General features: G+C 50.5%; 2 protein-coding genes across 8 annotated transcripts in view; both read left to right on the plus strand.

Annotated features, from left to right (window-relative positions):
- Nucleotides 1-11611, plus strand: part of TEN1 (TEN1 subunit of CST complex) — a 30117-nt gene extending 18506 nt beyond the window's left edge. For 4 of the 5 annotated variants that reach the window (XM_069482869.1, XM_069482868.1, XM_069482867.1 and 1 more), the window contains 3 exons: nucleotides 3184-3318; nucleotides 5236-5393; nucleotides 10959-11611. In XM_069482869.1, the coding sequence (XP_069338970.1) occupies nucleotides 3227-3318; nucleotides 5236-5393; nucleotides 10959-11332 (624 nt within the window). In that variant the 5' untranslated portion in view covers nucleotides 3184-3226 and the 3' untranslated portion in view covers nucleotides 11333-11611. Of the gene's footprint in view, nucleotides 1-2695; nucleotides 2743-3183; nucleotides 3319-5235; nucleotides 5394-10958 lie in introns of those variants that run through there. The other variant, XM_069482870.1, reaches the window with a different exon arrangement.
- A 462-nt stretch (nucleotides 11612-12073) lies between these two features.
- CDK3 (cyclin dependent kinase 3) lies at nucleotides 12074-15492 on the plus strand. 3 transcript variants are annotated; one of them, XM_069481720.1, is made up of 7 exons: nucleotides 12074-12385; nucleotides 12744-12821; nucleotides 12892-13012; nucleotides 13101-13271; nucleotides 13364-13465; nucleotides 13745-13948; nucleotides 15165-15492. In XM_069481720.1, exons 1-7 carry the CDS (start codon nucleotides 12231-12233, stop codon nucleotides 15288-15290), a joined length of 957 nt encoding a protein of 318 aa, XP_069337821.1. In that variant the 5' UTR covers nucleotides 12074-12230; the 3' UTR covers nucleotides 15291-15492. The 3 variants fall into 3 exon arrangements, with proteins under 3 accessions (XP_069337821.1, XP_069337822.1, XP_069337824.1); XM_069481721.1 differs by lacking the exon at nucleotides 13364-13465; XM_069481723.1 differs by lacking the exons at nucleotides 12744-12821; nucleotides 13364-13465.
- The last annotated feature ends 246 nt before the right edge of the window (nucleotides 15493-15738 follow it).

A 15738-nucleotide genomic window follows, 5' to 3' on the forward strand; every position in this document is an offset into this window, starting at 1 on the left:
CGTCTCTACTAAAAAAAAAAATAGAAAGAAATTAGCTAGAAAACAAAAAACATATGGAAAAAATTAGCTGGCCATGGTGGCACATGCCTGTAATCCCAGCTACTCGGGAGGCTGAGGCAGGAGGATCGCTTGAGCCCAGGAGTTTGAGGTTGCTGTGAGCTAGGCTGATGCCACGGCACTCTAGCCTGGGCAACAGAGCGAGACTCTGTCTCAAAATAAATAAATAAAATAAATAAATAAATAAATAAAATAGTTGAAGGTGAAGGCTGTGACCTTCAAGATTCATTTGTCATTGAACAATTATTTCTGAGTTCCCAATTCTCTTAACATTTTAAAGAAAATCTAGTGTAGGAAAAATTGTCACAGATAAATTAGAGAATATTTGGGGGCATTACCAAAAAACAAAAAAGGAAGGGGGACTTCTACAATGTGTCTTCATGTAGATGATTTCTCTGCTATGTTTATTTTATATTTAATTTTGTTAAACATACCAGGTCTCCCTAATGGAGTGGCGGGAACCGCCCTTCTGAGCAGCTTACTGTGGCTCTACTTCTTGGCAGGCAGCTGCTCAGCATGTGGTTTTCTGTAAAGACTTGGAAAACAGTCACTTCTTTCATTTCTACTCATCCCAAGGAACAGGCTACATTTTCTGAGGAGTTGTGTGTTTTCCTGTCTGATCATGGGGGCCAGTGGCCAGTGTTCCCGGGGGGGCCTTTCTGTTCCCAGCGTACTGTCTCCTGTTCTCTCTTGGAGGTTCCTCTTCCCACACGGAAAGTGGTCAGCCAAAGGAAGAGATATCTTGGTTAGAATCCTTCTCCTCACCCCAAAGGGTGAACCTTTCTTAAGCCTCATGAGCCCATCAGAATTTCAGAGTGACCAATGCCTCCTTGCCCAGAGTGGGCTCCAGAACACCCCTAACCCCTTAGTTCTCCACACGTGGGCTTCTTATGGAGTGTTCTTTCATAAGCACGCACGCACACACACACACACACACACACACACACAGATGGACATATATTTACAGGCTGGTTCCTTGCTTTTTTTCCTAATACTGTATCTTGGGGATCTTGCCATATGAGTGCATATAATATCCCATCTTCTTAAAAAGTCTGCTGTTTTGTTGCATTGTTATAATTTTTTTTTTGGAGACAGAGTCTCAGTCTGTTGCCTGGGCTAAAGTGCGGTGGTGTCCGCCTAGCTCACAGCAACCTCAAACTCCTGGGGTTAAGTGATCCTCCTGCCTCAGCCTCCCGAGTCGCTGGGACTACAGGCATGTGCCACCATGCCCAGCTAATTTTTTCTATATATTTTTAATTGTCCAGATAATTTCTTTTTTTTTTTTTTTTTTTGAGACAGAGTCTCACTCTGTTGCCCAGGCTAGAGTGAGTGCCGTGGCGTCAGCCTAGCTCACAGCAACCTCAAACTCCTGAGCTCAAGCGATCCTCCTGTCTCAGCCTCCCGAGTAGCTAGGACTACAGGCATGAGCCACCATGCCCGGCTAATTTTTTCTATATATATTTTTAGCTGTCCATATAATTTCTTTCTATTTTTAGTAGAGATGGGGTCTCGTTCTTGCTCAGGCTGGTCTCGAACTCCTGAGCTCAAACGATCCACCCACCTCGGCCTCCCAGAGTGCTAGGATTACAGGCGTGAGCCACCGCGCCCGGCCCAGATAATTTCTTTCTATTTTTTAGTAGAGACGGGGTCTCACTCTTGCTCAGGCTGGTCTGGAACTCCTGACCTGAAGTGATCCTCCCGCCTCGGCCTCCCAGAGTGCTAGGATTACAAGCGTGAGCCTCCGTGCCCTGCCTGTTGCATTGTTATTTCATAAATTCTTTAGCCAGTCTTCTCTCTCCCTTTTACATTTTTATTTTTTATTTTTGAGACAAGGCCTCACTCTGTTGCTCTGGCTATAGTGCGGTGGCATTATCATAGCTCACTGCAACTTTGAGGTCCTAGCCTCAAGTGATCCTCCTGCCTCAGCCTCTCAAATAGCTGGTACTACAGGTGCGAGCCAGCATGCCTGGCTAATTTTTCTATTTTTTGTAGAGAAAAATAGAAAATTCTATTTTTCTCGCTCTCTTTTTTAGGCTGGTCTCAAATTCCTGACCTCAAGCCCAGCACTTTGGGAGGCTGAGGCAGGAGGATGGCTTGAGGCCAGGAGTTTGAGACAGCCTGAGCAGCATAGCAAGACCCCTCTGTACAAAAAATAGAAAAATTAAATTAGCAGGGTGTTGGTAGCATACACCTGTAGTCCCCCCTACTTGAGATGCTGAGGCAGAAGGATCACTTGAGCCCAGAAGTTGGAGGCTGCAGTAAGGTATGATGATACCACTGCACTGCAGCCCAGGCTACTCTGTCTCAAAAAAGAAAAAAATATATTAAGATATACATATAAATAAATAAAATGATTTCCTTTAGGGCAGGTATGAGCAAATTTCATCATGGGCCAAATCAAACTCACCAAAAGTTTTTGTGAATAAAGTTTGATTGGAACAAGCCATGCTCATTCCTTTATTTATCATCTGTGGCTGTTCTTGTACTATAACATAATGGCCGAGCTTAGTACAGTCTTGTGCCACACAACAACGTCTCAGTCCTTGATGGGCCTCACAGACGGCGATGGTCCTGTGAGATTATAATACTGAATTTTTACTGTACCTTTTCTATGTTTAGATACACAAATACTGGCCCCTGTGTTACAGCTGCCTGCAGTATTTGGGACGGTAATGGGGTGTGCAGGTGTGTAGACTGGGAGTGACAGGCCATACCTTATAGGCGAGGCGGGTAGGAGGCTACACCATCTAGGTTTGTGTAGATGCACTCTGTGATGTTCACACAGTTACAAAATTGCCCGATGACACATTTCTCAGATCTGTATTTCCATCACTGAGCAACGCACAACTGGTTACAACAGAGATCCTTTAGCCTACAAAGCTGAAAATAAGTACTACGTGCTCCTTTACAGGATTGGGGGGAGGGGGTTGCATAGACACTGGAGTGGGAACAATACTTCTCCATATAGCTTTTTTAATATTGTTTTGTTTTTTAAAATACGTGAATGCCTAACCTATAAAAATTTTTAAAAAATCTTAAAACACCACCCACTAGAACTAGTCTTCAAGATGTTCCTAGTCTCATGTATCTGTTAATCTCTATCTTGTGGTCTGCTTGGTTCATCAGGAATCTTCAAAAAGCCATCTCAATTATTTGGTTACAAGAGCCAATGATGCTGCCAAAGCCTGGGATCTATTACCTCCCCTGGGAGGTCAGTGCTGGCCAAGTTCCTGACGGGGGCACGCTGAGAACATTCGGCAGGTGAGAACGGCTGTTCTATCACGTGGTAGAGGGATGTTCAGATATCTTCTCCCCCACCCAGAAACACTTAATGTTGTTTTCTAGCTTTGACTAATTATTAGAAAATGTTTAAAATTATGTATTCATTGAAAAAATATAGAAATCCATAAAAGTTTAAAGAAAGAAAGCAAAAAATCACCTGTAATCCCATTGTTCAGACAAATCCCTTTGCCGATTATCTTTATACACTTTTCCGTGTGTGTATGCGTGCATGTAGGTGGGTGTGTGTACACCAATACATGTATATACATACATACTGTGTTACTCATATATTGCTACATAACCAATTCCCCTCAAACTTAAAATGACAACAAATGTTTGTTATCGCATGGTTATTCTGGGTCAGGAGTTTAGGGGTGACACAGCTGGGTGGTCCTAGCTCAGGGTCTCTCCTGGCATTGTGGTCAAGCTGTTGGCAGGGGCTGCAGTAAGTGAAGGCTTGTCCGGGCCTGGAGGAGCCACTTCCAGGGTGGCTCGTTCACACACTTGGCAAATCAGCACTGGCTCTTAGCAAGAAGGCTCAGTTCCTGACAATGTGGATTTCTCCACAGGACTGCTCTCGGGCCCTTGGGAACATAGCAGTCTCTCCCACAATGAGTGAGCCAAGAGAAAAGCAAGGTGGAAGTCACAGTGTCTTGTATGACTTAGCTTCCAAAGTCACTCTCTGTCATTTCTGCAGTACCCTGCTGGTTACGCAGGTCAGCCCTGTCCAGCATGGTAGCGGACATAAGGATGTGAATGCAAGGAGATGGGAATCATTGGAGACCATGTGGGAGACAGTGCACATACATAAGGAAATATTTTAACCTAGATGAGAGCCTATTGTATTATTACTACTATACGGTACCATTTGTTTACTTAACTGTGTATGGTAGACCTAGTTCCATGTCAATTGTGTAGATTGACATCATCACTTTTAATAGGCCCATTTTATTTTACCGTGTAGATATTCCATAATTTAGTTAGCCATTTGTCTATGGATTTTCAAGAAAGACATCAGTGTAATTTGGTGAAGAAAGGATAGTCGTTTCAACAAACGGTGCTGGAACTACTGGATATTCTTATGGGGGCCGAAAACACCTTGATCCCTACCTCACAACATACAAAATAATAATAATTGGCACTGTCTCATAAATGTACAAGCTGAAACTGTAGAACGTCTAAAGTAAACAGAATATCTTCCCATCTTTGAGATAGGCAAAGATTTCATAGACAAGACACAGTAAACAAAAACCATAAAAGAAAAAAAAGAAAAAATTGGACATCAACAAAATTAAAAGCTCTGCTTATCAAAAGATACCATTAAGAAAATTAAAGGCTCGGCCGGGCGCGGTGGCTCACGCCTGTAATCCTAGCACTCTGGGAGGCCGAGGTGGGCGGATCATTTGAGCTCAGGAGTTCGAGCCCAGCCTGAGCAAGAGCGAGACCCCATCTCTACTAAAAATAGAAAGAAATTATATGGACAGCTAAAAATATATATAGAAAAAATTAGCCGGGCATGGTGGTGCATGCCTGTAGTCCCAGCTACTCGGGAGGCTGAGGCAGTAGGATCGCTTGAGCCCAGGAGTTTGAGGTTGCTGTGAGCTAGGCTGACGCCACGGCACTCACTCTAGCCCGGGCAACAGAGTGAGACTCTGTCTCAAAAAAAAAAAAAAGAAAATTAAAGGCAAAGGGAAGAAAATTAAAAGGCAGTTCCCTCCTAGTCTACAACATACGCTGAAAATTTTTCTTTAATTTGTTGTTGCCATTTTTATTTCTCTGATCAGATTGAGGCTGAACATTTTTTCATGGATTTATTGGCCTCCTCAAACCTTTTGAGCTTTGTGGTGGGTCTATCTGTAGATAGATAAACATTATCGCACTTCCTCCGCCGTCCAGGTTGTGCCTCTACGATGTGACCCAGTCCAGAGCAAAGCTGACGGCCCAGCATGATTCCGATCAGCACGAACTTCTGGTGTGTACCAAGTTGGTGGAGCCATTCCAAGCCCAGGAGGGCTCCCTGTACGTTGTGCTGGGGGAGCTCGAGCCCCAGGAGGGTAAGCCTTGGCCTCACACACCCTTTTCCACTCTGGGTCCCAAGTTGGGGCAGTCTTTTGGGTGACTCAGTTAGGGATGGGTCTGGTTTGTGACCCAACATGGTGTCTCACAGGACTTAACATTTCTTCTGAATCAGCCCATCAATTCAAGGAATCTTGGGAAACAGACATGATTCCACTCATAGTGGACCTGCCGTGTGGTGCCAACTCAACGCGTGGGACAGTGGGCGAGAAAGAGGAGAGAGAAACCACTCATTGCTCAAGGCCTACAATGCACCAGGGCTGGCGTCAGGGGGTTTGCTTGGATCTTTTTGAATTGGCTCATCACCCTTTCGTGTGAGTCTGACTATTGCTGTTTCATAGCTGAGAAAACCAAGGCTCAGAGAGGATGGGGCCGCAGTATCAGGCTAGAAGTCAGGGTAAGAGAAACAGAATGCAGGGGAAGGCGTACAGCAGCCTGGAGGAATCTCTGGCATGCAGAGTTGAAGGCATCCTTCGCCCCATCTCTGGCCATCCTGAAGGCTGGGCTGAGGGGCTGGGAGGTGCCACAGAGCCCCAGAGTCAGTGCCTTGGGAGCTTGTCACTGACATCCCATTTGTGTGTGTCACTGCTTCCTGTCCTCTCTTCTTTAGGCTTTTACTTCTACCACCCCATTATCAGAGTAATACGCGCTCATTGTAGAGAATTTAAACAATGTAAAGAACCAGAAAAAGTCACCCCATTGCCCTCCCCAGAGGCAACTACTGTGACTAATTCGGCACATTGCCTTGCAGTCCTTTCTGTGCCATTTTCCTTCACACGGTTGATATCACACTGTGTATTTTATCTGGTTATTTTGGCATAACGTTATAAGCATTTCTCCATGTCGTTTTTGTTTGTTTGTTTTTGAGACAGAGTCTCACTCTTTTGCCCGGGCTAGAGTGCCATGGCGTCAGCCTAGCTCACAGCAACCTCAAACTCCTGGGCTCAAGTGATCCTCCTGCCTCAGCCTCCCGAGTAGCTGGGACTACAGGCATGCGCCACCATGCCTGGCTAATTTTTTGTATATATATTTTTAGTTGTCCAGATAATTTCTTTCTATTTTTAGTAGAGAGGGGGTCTCGCTCTTGCTCAGACTGGTATCAAACTCCTGATCTCGAGCGATCCTCCCACCTCGGCCTCCCAGAGTGCTAGGATTACAGGTATGAGCCACCGCACCCCGCCTCTCTCCATGTCTTTTTCAATTTTTTGTAGATAAAATATTTAATGGATATGTAATAGTTTGTAGGCTAGATGTGCGTCCTCATTTACTCAACCACTGAACATTTGTATTGTTTCCATTTTTGCTCTTACAAATGCATTGTATATTTATTGGCATATTCAGTCAACAGAGTATTATGAAGCCATTAAAAATGGTGTTATAAATCTATATCTATTAACATGAGAAAACATTTACAAGCCAGGGACTGTGGCACAGACCTGTAGTTCCAGCTACTTGGGAGGCTGAGGCAGGAGGATTGCTTGAGCCTAGGAGTTCGAGGCCAGCTTGGACAACATAGTAAAATCCTATCTCTAAAAAATAAAATTAAATTTAAAAAAATAAAAATATTTACAATATATTACTTATAAAAATCAATTTATAAAACAATATTTGTTATATAATCCCATTTTTTTCTTTTTTTCTTTTTTTTTTTTTGAGAGACAGGGTCTCACTCTGTTGACCAGGCTGGAGTGCAGTGTTGCAATCATAGCTCACGGCAACCTCAAACTCCTGGGCTCAAGCGATCTTCCCACTTCAGCCTCCCAAAGTGCTAAAATTATAGGTATCAGCCACCACACCCTGCCTCATTTTTCTTTAATATTTATTTTTATATGTATATCAAAGTTTGAAAGATTATTTACCAAAATGTTAATAGTAGTTACTTCTGGGTGGTAGAACTGTGGGGTTCTTTATACTTTTCTTAGCATTTTATAATGAAAATATATTGCTTTTATAGGCAGAGGGGGAAATAGTAAAAAAAAAATATATATATGTATATATATATAAATGCTGCAGTTACAGCCTCATGCACTAATCTTTGTCCATTCTCTGATTATTTCTTCTTCAGTGTAGTTTCCTAAAGTAGAATTGCTGGATTAAAGGATAAAACATTTATGTTCCCTGATTTATGCTATCAACTTGTTTTCTAAAGGTCACAGTGTTTTTTAACTCCGGACGAAATGCACCAGGAAAAGAAAAGTAATTAAATGGTGCCTGCTTTAATTATATTTGATTTAATAAAAGTTAATCTTTATTCAGGATTAAACCCTTGAGCTCACAGAGTCCCTGCCCTTGTGATTGATTTGGGAGAGGCATCCAGGAGGGATGGAGCAGGAACAAAAGGCCTTTGCATAAATGATTCCCTCGCTCCCTGCAGCACCCGGTCCGCATCTGTAATCCCAGCACTCTGAGAGGCAGAGGCGGGAGGATTGCTTGAGGTCAGGAGTCCGAGACCAGCCTGAGCAAGAGTGAGATCCCATCTCTACTAAAAATAGAAAAAAATGAGCCGGGCATGGTGGCGCATGCCTGTAGTCCCAGCTACTCGGGAGGCTGAGGCAGGAGGATTGCTTGAGCCCAGGAGTTTGAGGTTGCTGTGAGCTAGGCTGACGCCACGACACTGTAGCCTGGGCAACAGAGTGAGACTCTGTCTCAAAAAAAAAAGCCTTGAGGAAATAATAAACCCAGGCAGCAGTCATCGCTGGCTGCTAAAGTCGTTAGGTAGAATATTGAGGGGAGCGTTGCAGCGGAGGCACAGCCAGCAGCTCCCGGGCCTGCACCACCAGTGACAACAACATAGAAGTTGGAAGAACAGACACCACATGCTTCCGATGTAACCCATGGAGAAGACACAAACGGCACCGTCTCTGAAGTATTCTTGCCCCCCGCCCTGGCCTCGCTGGGCCTCACTGCCATTTCAGCCGAGTTTCCCCAGAAGTTTCCCCCTGCCTTTCATCGCTCCTGCCGGGTGAAGCTGCAGCCTGCGCCTCTGGGTCCTGCTGACTGTTGGGTGCAGAAAGACCACAAAGCTCTGTGGAGTCAGGGCATGATGATGGAGTCAGGGTCTCACTGCCTCCCCCCACTGCCTAGAAATCCTTCCATGTGTCTTCAACCCCCTCCCAGGCCTGACCACAGCTAGTTGAGGCATTCACTGGCCACGGAAACCCCCACTTCCTCACCTCCTTGTCCCTCTCGGCAATTTACCTTACCTCTTGTATCCCAGCTAAAACTGAGGTCACAGGCCGCGGTCCCTCCTGAAATCATACACGTCCACACCCCCATTGGCTCCTTCCCTCCGGTCTGAGGGGAAGAGGGGTCCCTTGGTTAACCCTGGTTCTTCCCTCCATGTGGAAGGCAGCGCGCAAGCCTCTTCTGTATTGAAATTATAATGCCAGTAATGAGTCATCTTCTATGCTGTGTCCCCACCGCCTGGCATCACCTTCCTTCCCTTCCCAGGCTTCCTAAAAGAAGGTCCGTTCCCATATCTTCCTTATCCTGCTTGTGCCTCACCCCGGCACGTTCTGACTGCTCTTTGTAAAGGGCTGCAGGCTCTTTATCTTTGCAAGAAAAAACTCCCCTAAATGACCCTGTCTCCAGCTGCAGGCCCTTTATCTTTGCAAGAAGAAACTCCCCTAAATGACCCTCTCTCCAGCTGTCTTAGTCGTAGACTCCATTTCCCCATCCCCAAAGCCCTTCCATCGCTTCATCCCTTTCGCAGATGGACTCAGCTTTGCCCAGTTTGTCTCTTGTTTTCATATTTCTAAAGCTCACATCCACGTTTGACAGCTTTTTTCCATTCACAGGGAGAAGCAGCATATTCCACAATATAAACCTAGAGCGGAGGGTTTCCCCAGGCTGCGGAGGGAGAGCCGATAGGAATACTATCAGGAAAGTTCTGTGAAATTCAGCCAGATGCCTAAGAAAATCTTCATACGGGAAGTTTGGAAACATTTGACATAGGACCCTATTTTGAGATTTTAACAGCTCCCTCTGCACATTAGAGCCCTCTCATCTCGTCCTTGTTTTCCCGTGTTGTGCTTAACACCTACAGCTGCTCTGTGACAACTATTTCAGGCTGCGTGTGTCAGTGCCAAGTGAAGATTGGGCAAATGATGTCCCATGTGATGAGAATCAGCAATCTACACTGATCAGTATGTCCAGATATTGTCATCCACTCACTCCTCTCTAAGCCGTGCAGTTTCTGCAGGCCAGCGCCGGGGCTGACGGGAGCTGATGACTCACGGGCAACCTCGTGTTTCAAACTAGTTCATCTTCCCAGGGCAGCCTGTGTAGGTGGCTGGAATCTAGGCAGTTTGACACTCTGAATTCTGCCCCCAGGCTGTGTTAAAACAGAAACTGGCCAAGACTAGAAGGGAGGGTAGGCATAGATTTTATCTAACCGGAGAGCCTCTGTCTCAAACTGCATGAAGAGAAAACAGGGTAACGTCCTAGAACATTGGGTTTTGTTTTATTTAGAAAACCAAGCTGTTTATTTGTTTTCTTTCACTTAGTTTGAATTCCTGAACATGTTTTATATGTATATAAATATTTTTTATTTAGAAAACCAAGCTGTTTATTTTTTGTTTTTTCTTCTAGAACATTGAATATTCATCGAAGTGCCCAGAGAGCAGAGAACATGAGTGAATTAAAAACAAAAAAAATCTGTTAGGGCAAACCTTAGATGTCTTTCCTGTTTGATGCCACCTGAACATTGACAAACCTTTCCATTATGTATCACATCACCACCCCGTCTCCTAGAAGCCCCCTGTGCCCCCCGCCCAGGGTAGGGTGACTTGCCTCACCTGGAGCTCAGTCCCGCGGATTCACTAAACATGATTGTCTCTTTGCCCCCATTTCCAATGACAGTGGTTCCCAAGATGCCAAGGGGGCCCTTCCCTCAGTGCAGCCGGAGAGCCAGGATGGTGGTTGAGACCCCACCTCAACCCTGGGCACTGGGGACCTAAGAAAAAGGTAGCTGGAATTAAGGTGGCCAAGGAGAGTAGAGGGTACGTCTTCCTGGGCCTCCCTCCCTGGAGGGGTGGAATTTTCGGGCTATCTGCTAATTTCCAGACATGTGCCTGCAGTGTGTGACGGGCCCACGGTAGACAAATTGCCACCATCCCATATGCCATGCTTCCTGCCCCCACCCCTTGCTGTCAAAACTCAGGACTGAGGCCTCTAATCCTAGCACTCTGGGAGGCCGAGGTGGGAAGATCACTTGAGGTCAGGAGTTTGAGACCAGCCTGAGCAAGAGCAAGACCCCGTCTCTACTAAAAATAGAAAAATTAGCCAGGCGTCATGGTGCACGCCTTGTAGCCCTAGCTACTCGGGAGACTGAGCCAGGAGGATCTCTTGAGCCCAGGAGTTTGAGGTTGCAGCAGTGAGCTATGATGATGCCACTACACTCCAGCCTGGGTGACACAGGGAGATCCTGTCTAAAACAAACAAACAAACAAATCCCACAGCACTGAGCAAGTTGAAGGAAACGGCTAGAATGCATCTGTGCAGTACGTTGCTGACACTGGGGTCGTGGTGTTTGTGTCTTTCAGATGGAGGCCCCGTGGTGAAGGCCCGCGTCCTGACCTGTGTGGAAGGGATGAATCTGCCCCTGTTAGAGCAAGCCATCCAGGAGCAGAGGCGGTACCAGCAAGAGAGAGGCGGCGGCCCACAGGAAATGGCAGCCCCCACCAGCACCCCCGACGGCGGCCCACAGGAAATGGCAGCCCCCACCGGCACCCCCGACGGCGGCCCACAGGAAATGGCAGCCCCCACCGGCACCCCGGACGGCGGCCCACAGGAAATGGCAGCCCCCGACGGCACCCCCCACGGCGGCCCACAGGAAATGGCAGCCCCCGCCGGCACCCCCGACGGCGGCCCACAGGAAATGGCAGCCCCCACCGGCACCCCCGACGGCTGCTCCTGAGGCCAAACCCACTAGAGCCATGGGAGCTGCAGCGGTGTAGGCAGTTTCTGAGTGACAGCCTTTGTCTGGAGGTGGAGTAGAGGGCCGGGTGGATAATCCAGCCCCTTCCCCTAATTTGGAATTGGCCCAGAAATGAGAGCCCAGAAAGCAAGCCCCTGAACCTGACACCCCCACCCCCAGGAGACTGCAGGTGGCTGAGCTCCAGGCACTGGAGCTGTGCCTCATGTGGGGTCATGGAGGGTTCCAGAAGGTCGTCGTGAATAAAGGCCCAGCGGGCGTGACCTTGCCTTGTGTGCACGTGGTGCAGCGCCGGCCGGGGCCAGGAGGGGGAGCCGTGGAGCAGGCAGCCGAGCAGTGAGGCTGCAGCCGGCTCAGGGCTTCTGGTGAATTCCGGGCTGGGGCCTGAGGGGAGGGCTCTGGGAGCGGGTGGAGGGCCCAGGATGCAGGGGGGCTGTCCCCGCTGAGGTGCTGCCCTCAGAGGTGGCCGAGCGTCGCTAGACAGGCCGGGCCTAGGCCCTGGGCCCTGACCATGCGGCCTAGGGCAGGACTGTGGCTTCAAGCCCTTCCCAATCCCTGATCTCGGTCCCCATCCGTCCTGGGCCCTCGGGTGGCCTTTCCAGGCGGACTTGTGCCCCTGGAGCCTGCGGCTGGCTGAGTCAAGGCGGGGGCTCAGGCAGGAGAAGTCTGGGCCCTCCTGCGTGCTGTAGCCGGTCACAGGGGCAGCTGGCTGCCGCCCGGGCACTGGGCAAGAAGCCTGGGGGTCTGGACTGGGCTGGGCAAAAGCCAGCCCCAGGGGGGCCTGGCACAAGCCCTGGGAGCTGGGCAGCCTGGTGGGGGCTGGGCAGGGTGGCATGTGGAGGCTGGAGGGGGTGGCAGGGGTGCTGGGTGTGGGGTGCGAATGGCCGGCACCGTCTGTTTCCCGGGCAGCTCTGCCGACATGGATGTGTTCCAGAAGGTAGAGAAGATTGGAGAGGGCACCTATGGGGTGGTGTATAAGGCTAAGAACAAGGAGACAGGGCAGCTGGTGGCCCTCAAGAAGATCAGGCTGGATTTGTGAGTGCGGGGTCAGCCCCTGAGACACCCCGCCCTGGGCCACCCCCAGCCGGGAGCTCCCCCTCCGTTCATGCTTCCTCTCGGGGTTCCCACTCAACTTCTTTCCTTTTCTGGCTGCTGCCCAGGTATATTGGGGCGGCCACAAAGGTGCAGCCCCCGCCTGTCCTCACCCCAGCTCACCTTTGGCCTGGGCCCTGCTCTGTGGGGCTCGGAGGGTGAGAAGTGTATGTCGAAGGAGCACAGGTCCCCATCGCCAGGGATGGGCCATGTGTGCAGGGGCGGATATTAATCCCTCTGGCCGGAAGTGCCCTTCTTGGCTCCGGCCGCCACGCCACGGCTGGACCCTTGTTTCCCACAGGGAGACTGAGGGCGTCCCGAGCACCGCCATCAGGGAGATCTCCCTGCTCAAGGAGCTGAAGCACCCCAATATCGTCAGGTGAGTTGGGGAAGGAGGCAGGGACGCTGGGACGGTGAAGGCTGCGTCCTGACCGCCACCTCCCCGCCAGGCTGCTGGACGTGGTGCACAATGAGAAGAAGCTTTACCTGGTGTTTGAGTTCCTGAGCCAGGACCTGAAGAAGTACATGGACTCCACCCCAGCTTCCGAGCTCCCCCTGCACTTAGTCAAGGTACAGGGGAGAGGCCAGGGAAGAAGGGGGGCCCCCCCACCCAGCCGGCCCTGGCTCAGCCAGATCCCCCTCATGCTCATCACTGCAGAGCTACCTCTTCCAGCTGCTGCAGGGGGTGAACTTCTGCCACTCTCATCGGGTCATCCACAGAGACCTGAAGCCCCAGAACCTACTCATCAATGAGTTGGGTGCCATCAAGCTGGCTGACTTTGGCCTGGCTCGAGCCTTTGGGGTGCCCCTGCGCACCTACACCCACGAGGTATTGCGGGACAGAGAGGAGAGGAGGGCAGCTGAAGGATTGTCACCCATGCACTCAGCCACCCTGAATGATGCTGTTGTCTTGCCCCACAGGTGGTGACACTGTGGTATCGTGCCCCTGAGATCCTCTTGGGCAGCAAGTTCTATTCGACGGCTGTGGATGTCTGGAGCATTGGTTGCATCTTTGCGGAGATGGTAGAGAGGGAGACGTGTGGCCACAAGAGGCCACAGGCAGGGTCCCACAGAGGGGTGTAGGGGTTTCACTGATGCTTCTATTAGAGGTAGATTAAGGGGTGTTTGGGACTGGCTAAAGGACTCAGGAAGCCAGCCTTATTCCAGAAAAGGCTAGAATTCTTTGCACAGCCCTGGAAAAGATATCTTGACAGTCCCTCCCTGGTTCTGGCCACTTATGTGGTGTTGGATCCTGTATGACAGAGGGGTAGACCCCATACCTTCTCTTCTTCCCCATTCCAGGTGACCCGCAAAGCCCTGTTTCCTGGTGACTCTGAGATTGACCAGCTCTTTCGTATCTTTCGCACCCTGGGGACACCCAGTGAGGCCACGTGGCCTGGAGTCACCCAGCTGCCTGACTATAAGGGCAGCTTCCCCAAGTGGACCAGCAAGGGGCTGGAGGAGATTGTGCCCGATCTGGAGCCAGAGGGCAAGGACCTGCTCAGGGTAGGTGCAGGTGGGCAAGAAAAACCTCCTAGTTTTAGCTGCTGTTCCAACTAGTGTCCCTTTCGTCAGCCAGCCACTTGTATAACCCTGGCTTTTTCTGAGCCCAAGCTGGTCTCTTTCCTGGCCCTTGTATAAGATTGGCTTGCCCTTGGGTGTATTGATTGTTTGACCTGGAGGCCTGCCCGACGGTAAGTCCAATGTTTATCTTCCCTTTTAAACCTTCTCTCAGCTGGCAGCTGTGTCTTCATGCTGTGACACTTGCCCTTCCCCTAGTTGCTTGTGTGTTTGTTATCCCATTGCGGCCACCGTTGCCCCGTCTCAGCTGCTCGCTTCCCCCGGCAGGGGCCACACCTCCCACTGCCTTGGTGTCCCCAGTTCCTCCCACGGTGGCCAGTCTTCACGTGAGGCTGTTCAAACAGGCCATTCCCTGCCACCTAGGAGAAACGTACTGGCCCCTGCCACGCCCTTACCCCTCCTGTGGCACCACCTTGACCCCTTGGGCTGGCCCAGGCCGACTGCCCAGAGGTCTCGGGCAGAGCCATTGTTCTGGCCCACAAAGTCTCCGAGGCACATTTCCCCCCTTAAGCTAGCGCTGGGTCGGAGGAAGGCAGGTCAGTGTGTTCATCCTCAGGCTGTGTGCCCAGCCTTCTGGAAGTCCGCGTTTGTCTGCCAACCCGATGGCAGCAGGGCGGTGTGGACTTCCTGCCAAGGCTTTTGTCTTCCCCCCAGGCTGCTCCACGGTGGGGGGTCCTTGCACATCCTGCGGGTTCAGGGGCTCTGGGGCAGAGCTGGGCGAGTCTGGGCACTTGCAGCGGTGGCGCCGCCTCCTCTCCCCTGCTCTTTGGATTCCTGCCCCGCCTCAGGTGTGCTCCCTGGACAGGTTGGGCCCTGCTTCCCGTGCACGAGGGATGTCGTGCTCTTCTCAGCCAGGAGCAGGGACCCGGAGCCCTCCCCACGGCAGGGAGGCTGACTCAGCTGTAGCCTCCTGAGGACACCTGGGTGACTCAAGGCTGGACTAGAACTAACCCTTTGTCCTCAGCTTCTAGGAGTGTCCAGGACTGGCTTGAGAGCTGGGAGGCGGTGGCTGCGTGCAGTTCTGGGTTTGAGGATAGCCACTTTGGGGCTTGGGGCCCTCCCCCGGGACCTGGGGGTGTGGTGTTCCTGTCCCCACCCTGGCCACACCCAGCCCAGGCTCTTTCCTCTTCTTTCTTCCCAGCAACTCCTGCAGTGCGACCCCAACCGGCGGATCTCAGCCAAGGTGGCCCTGGCCCACCCGTACTTCTCGTCCCCGGAGTCCTCCCCAGCCGCCCGCCAGTGTGTGCTGGAGCGTTTTTGCCGTTGAGAACGCCAAGGCCCACCCCTCGGGTCCTCGAGGGCAGCTGCCTCCCCACCCATTCCCGACGGGAGACCAAACTTGGGAGGGAGCGAAGCTCTAAGGCATTTGGCATCAGCCAGCAGAGGGCTGAGCGTGGGTCAGTCCTGCCTGCAGGTTAGAAAGTTTTGTTGTTGGGTTTGATGGTGCTGTTTCAGAATAGGGGCCCAGATGCTCCACGCATGAGGGGGTACGTTAGAGACCCGTCCGCTGGCACTGGAACAACAGGTGCCGCGTGGAGAGCAGGGGCCTGCCTGGCTGCAGAGCCAGACCCCGAGGAAGGGGCGCCCCCTGCTGGTCATTTTGGATTTAAACTGTTTGGGGGAAGAGTTGAGTCCCAAGTTAAAACAGGAGGGAGAGGGTGTTTTCCTGACCCAGGAGAGGTCAGGAGTGTGTGGCTGTTCTAAGGAGTTGTCAT

This window comes from Eulemur rufifrons, chromosome 9, assembly GCF_041146395.1.
Source record: "Eulemur rufifrons isolate Redbay chromosome 9, OSU_ERuf_1, whole genome shotgun sequence".
In the NCBI taxonomy this organism is placed as follows: Eukaryota; Metazoa; Chordata; class Mammalia; order Primates; family Lemuridae; genus Eulemur; species Eulemur rufifrons.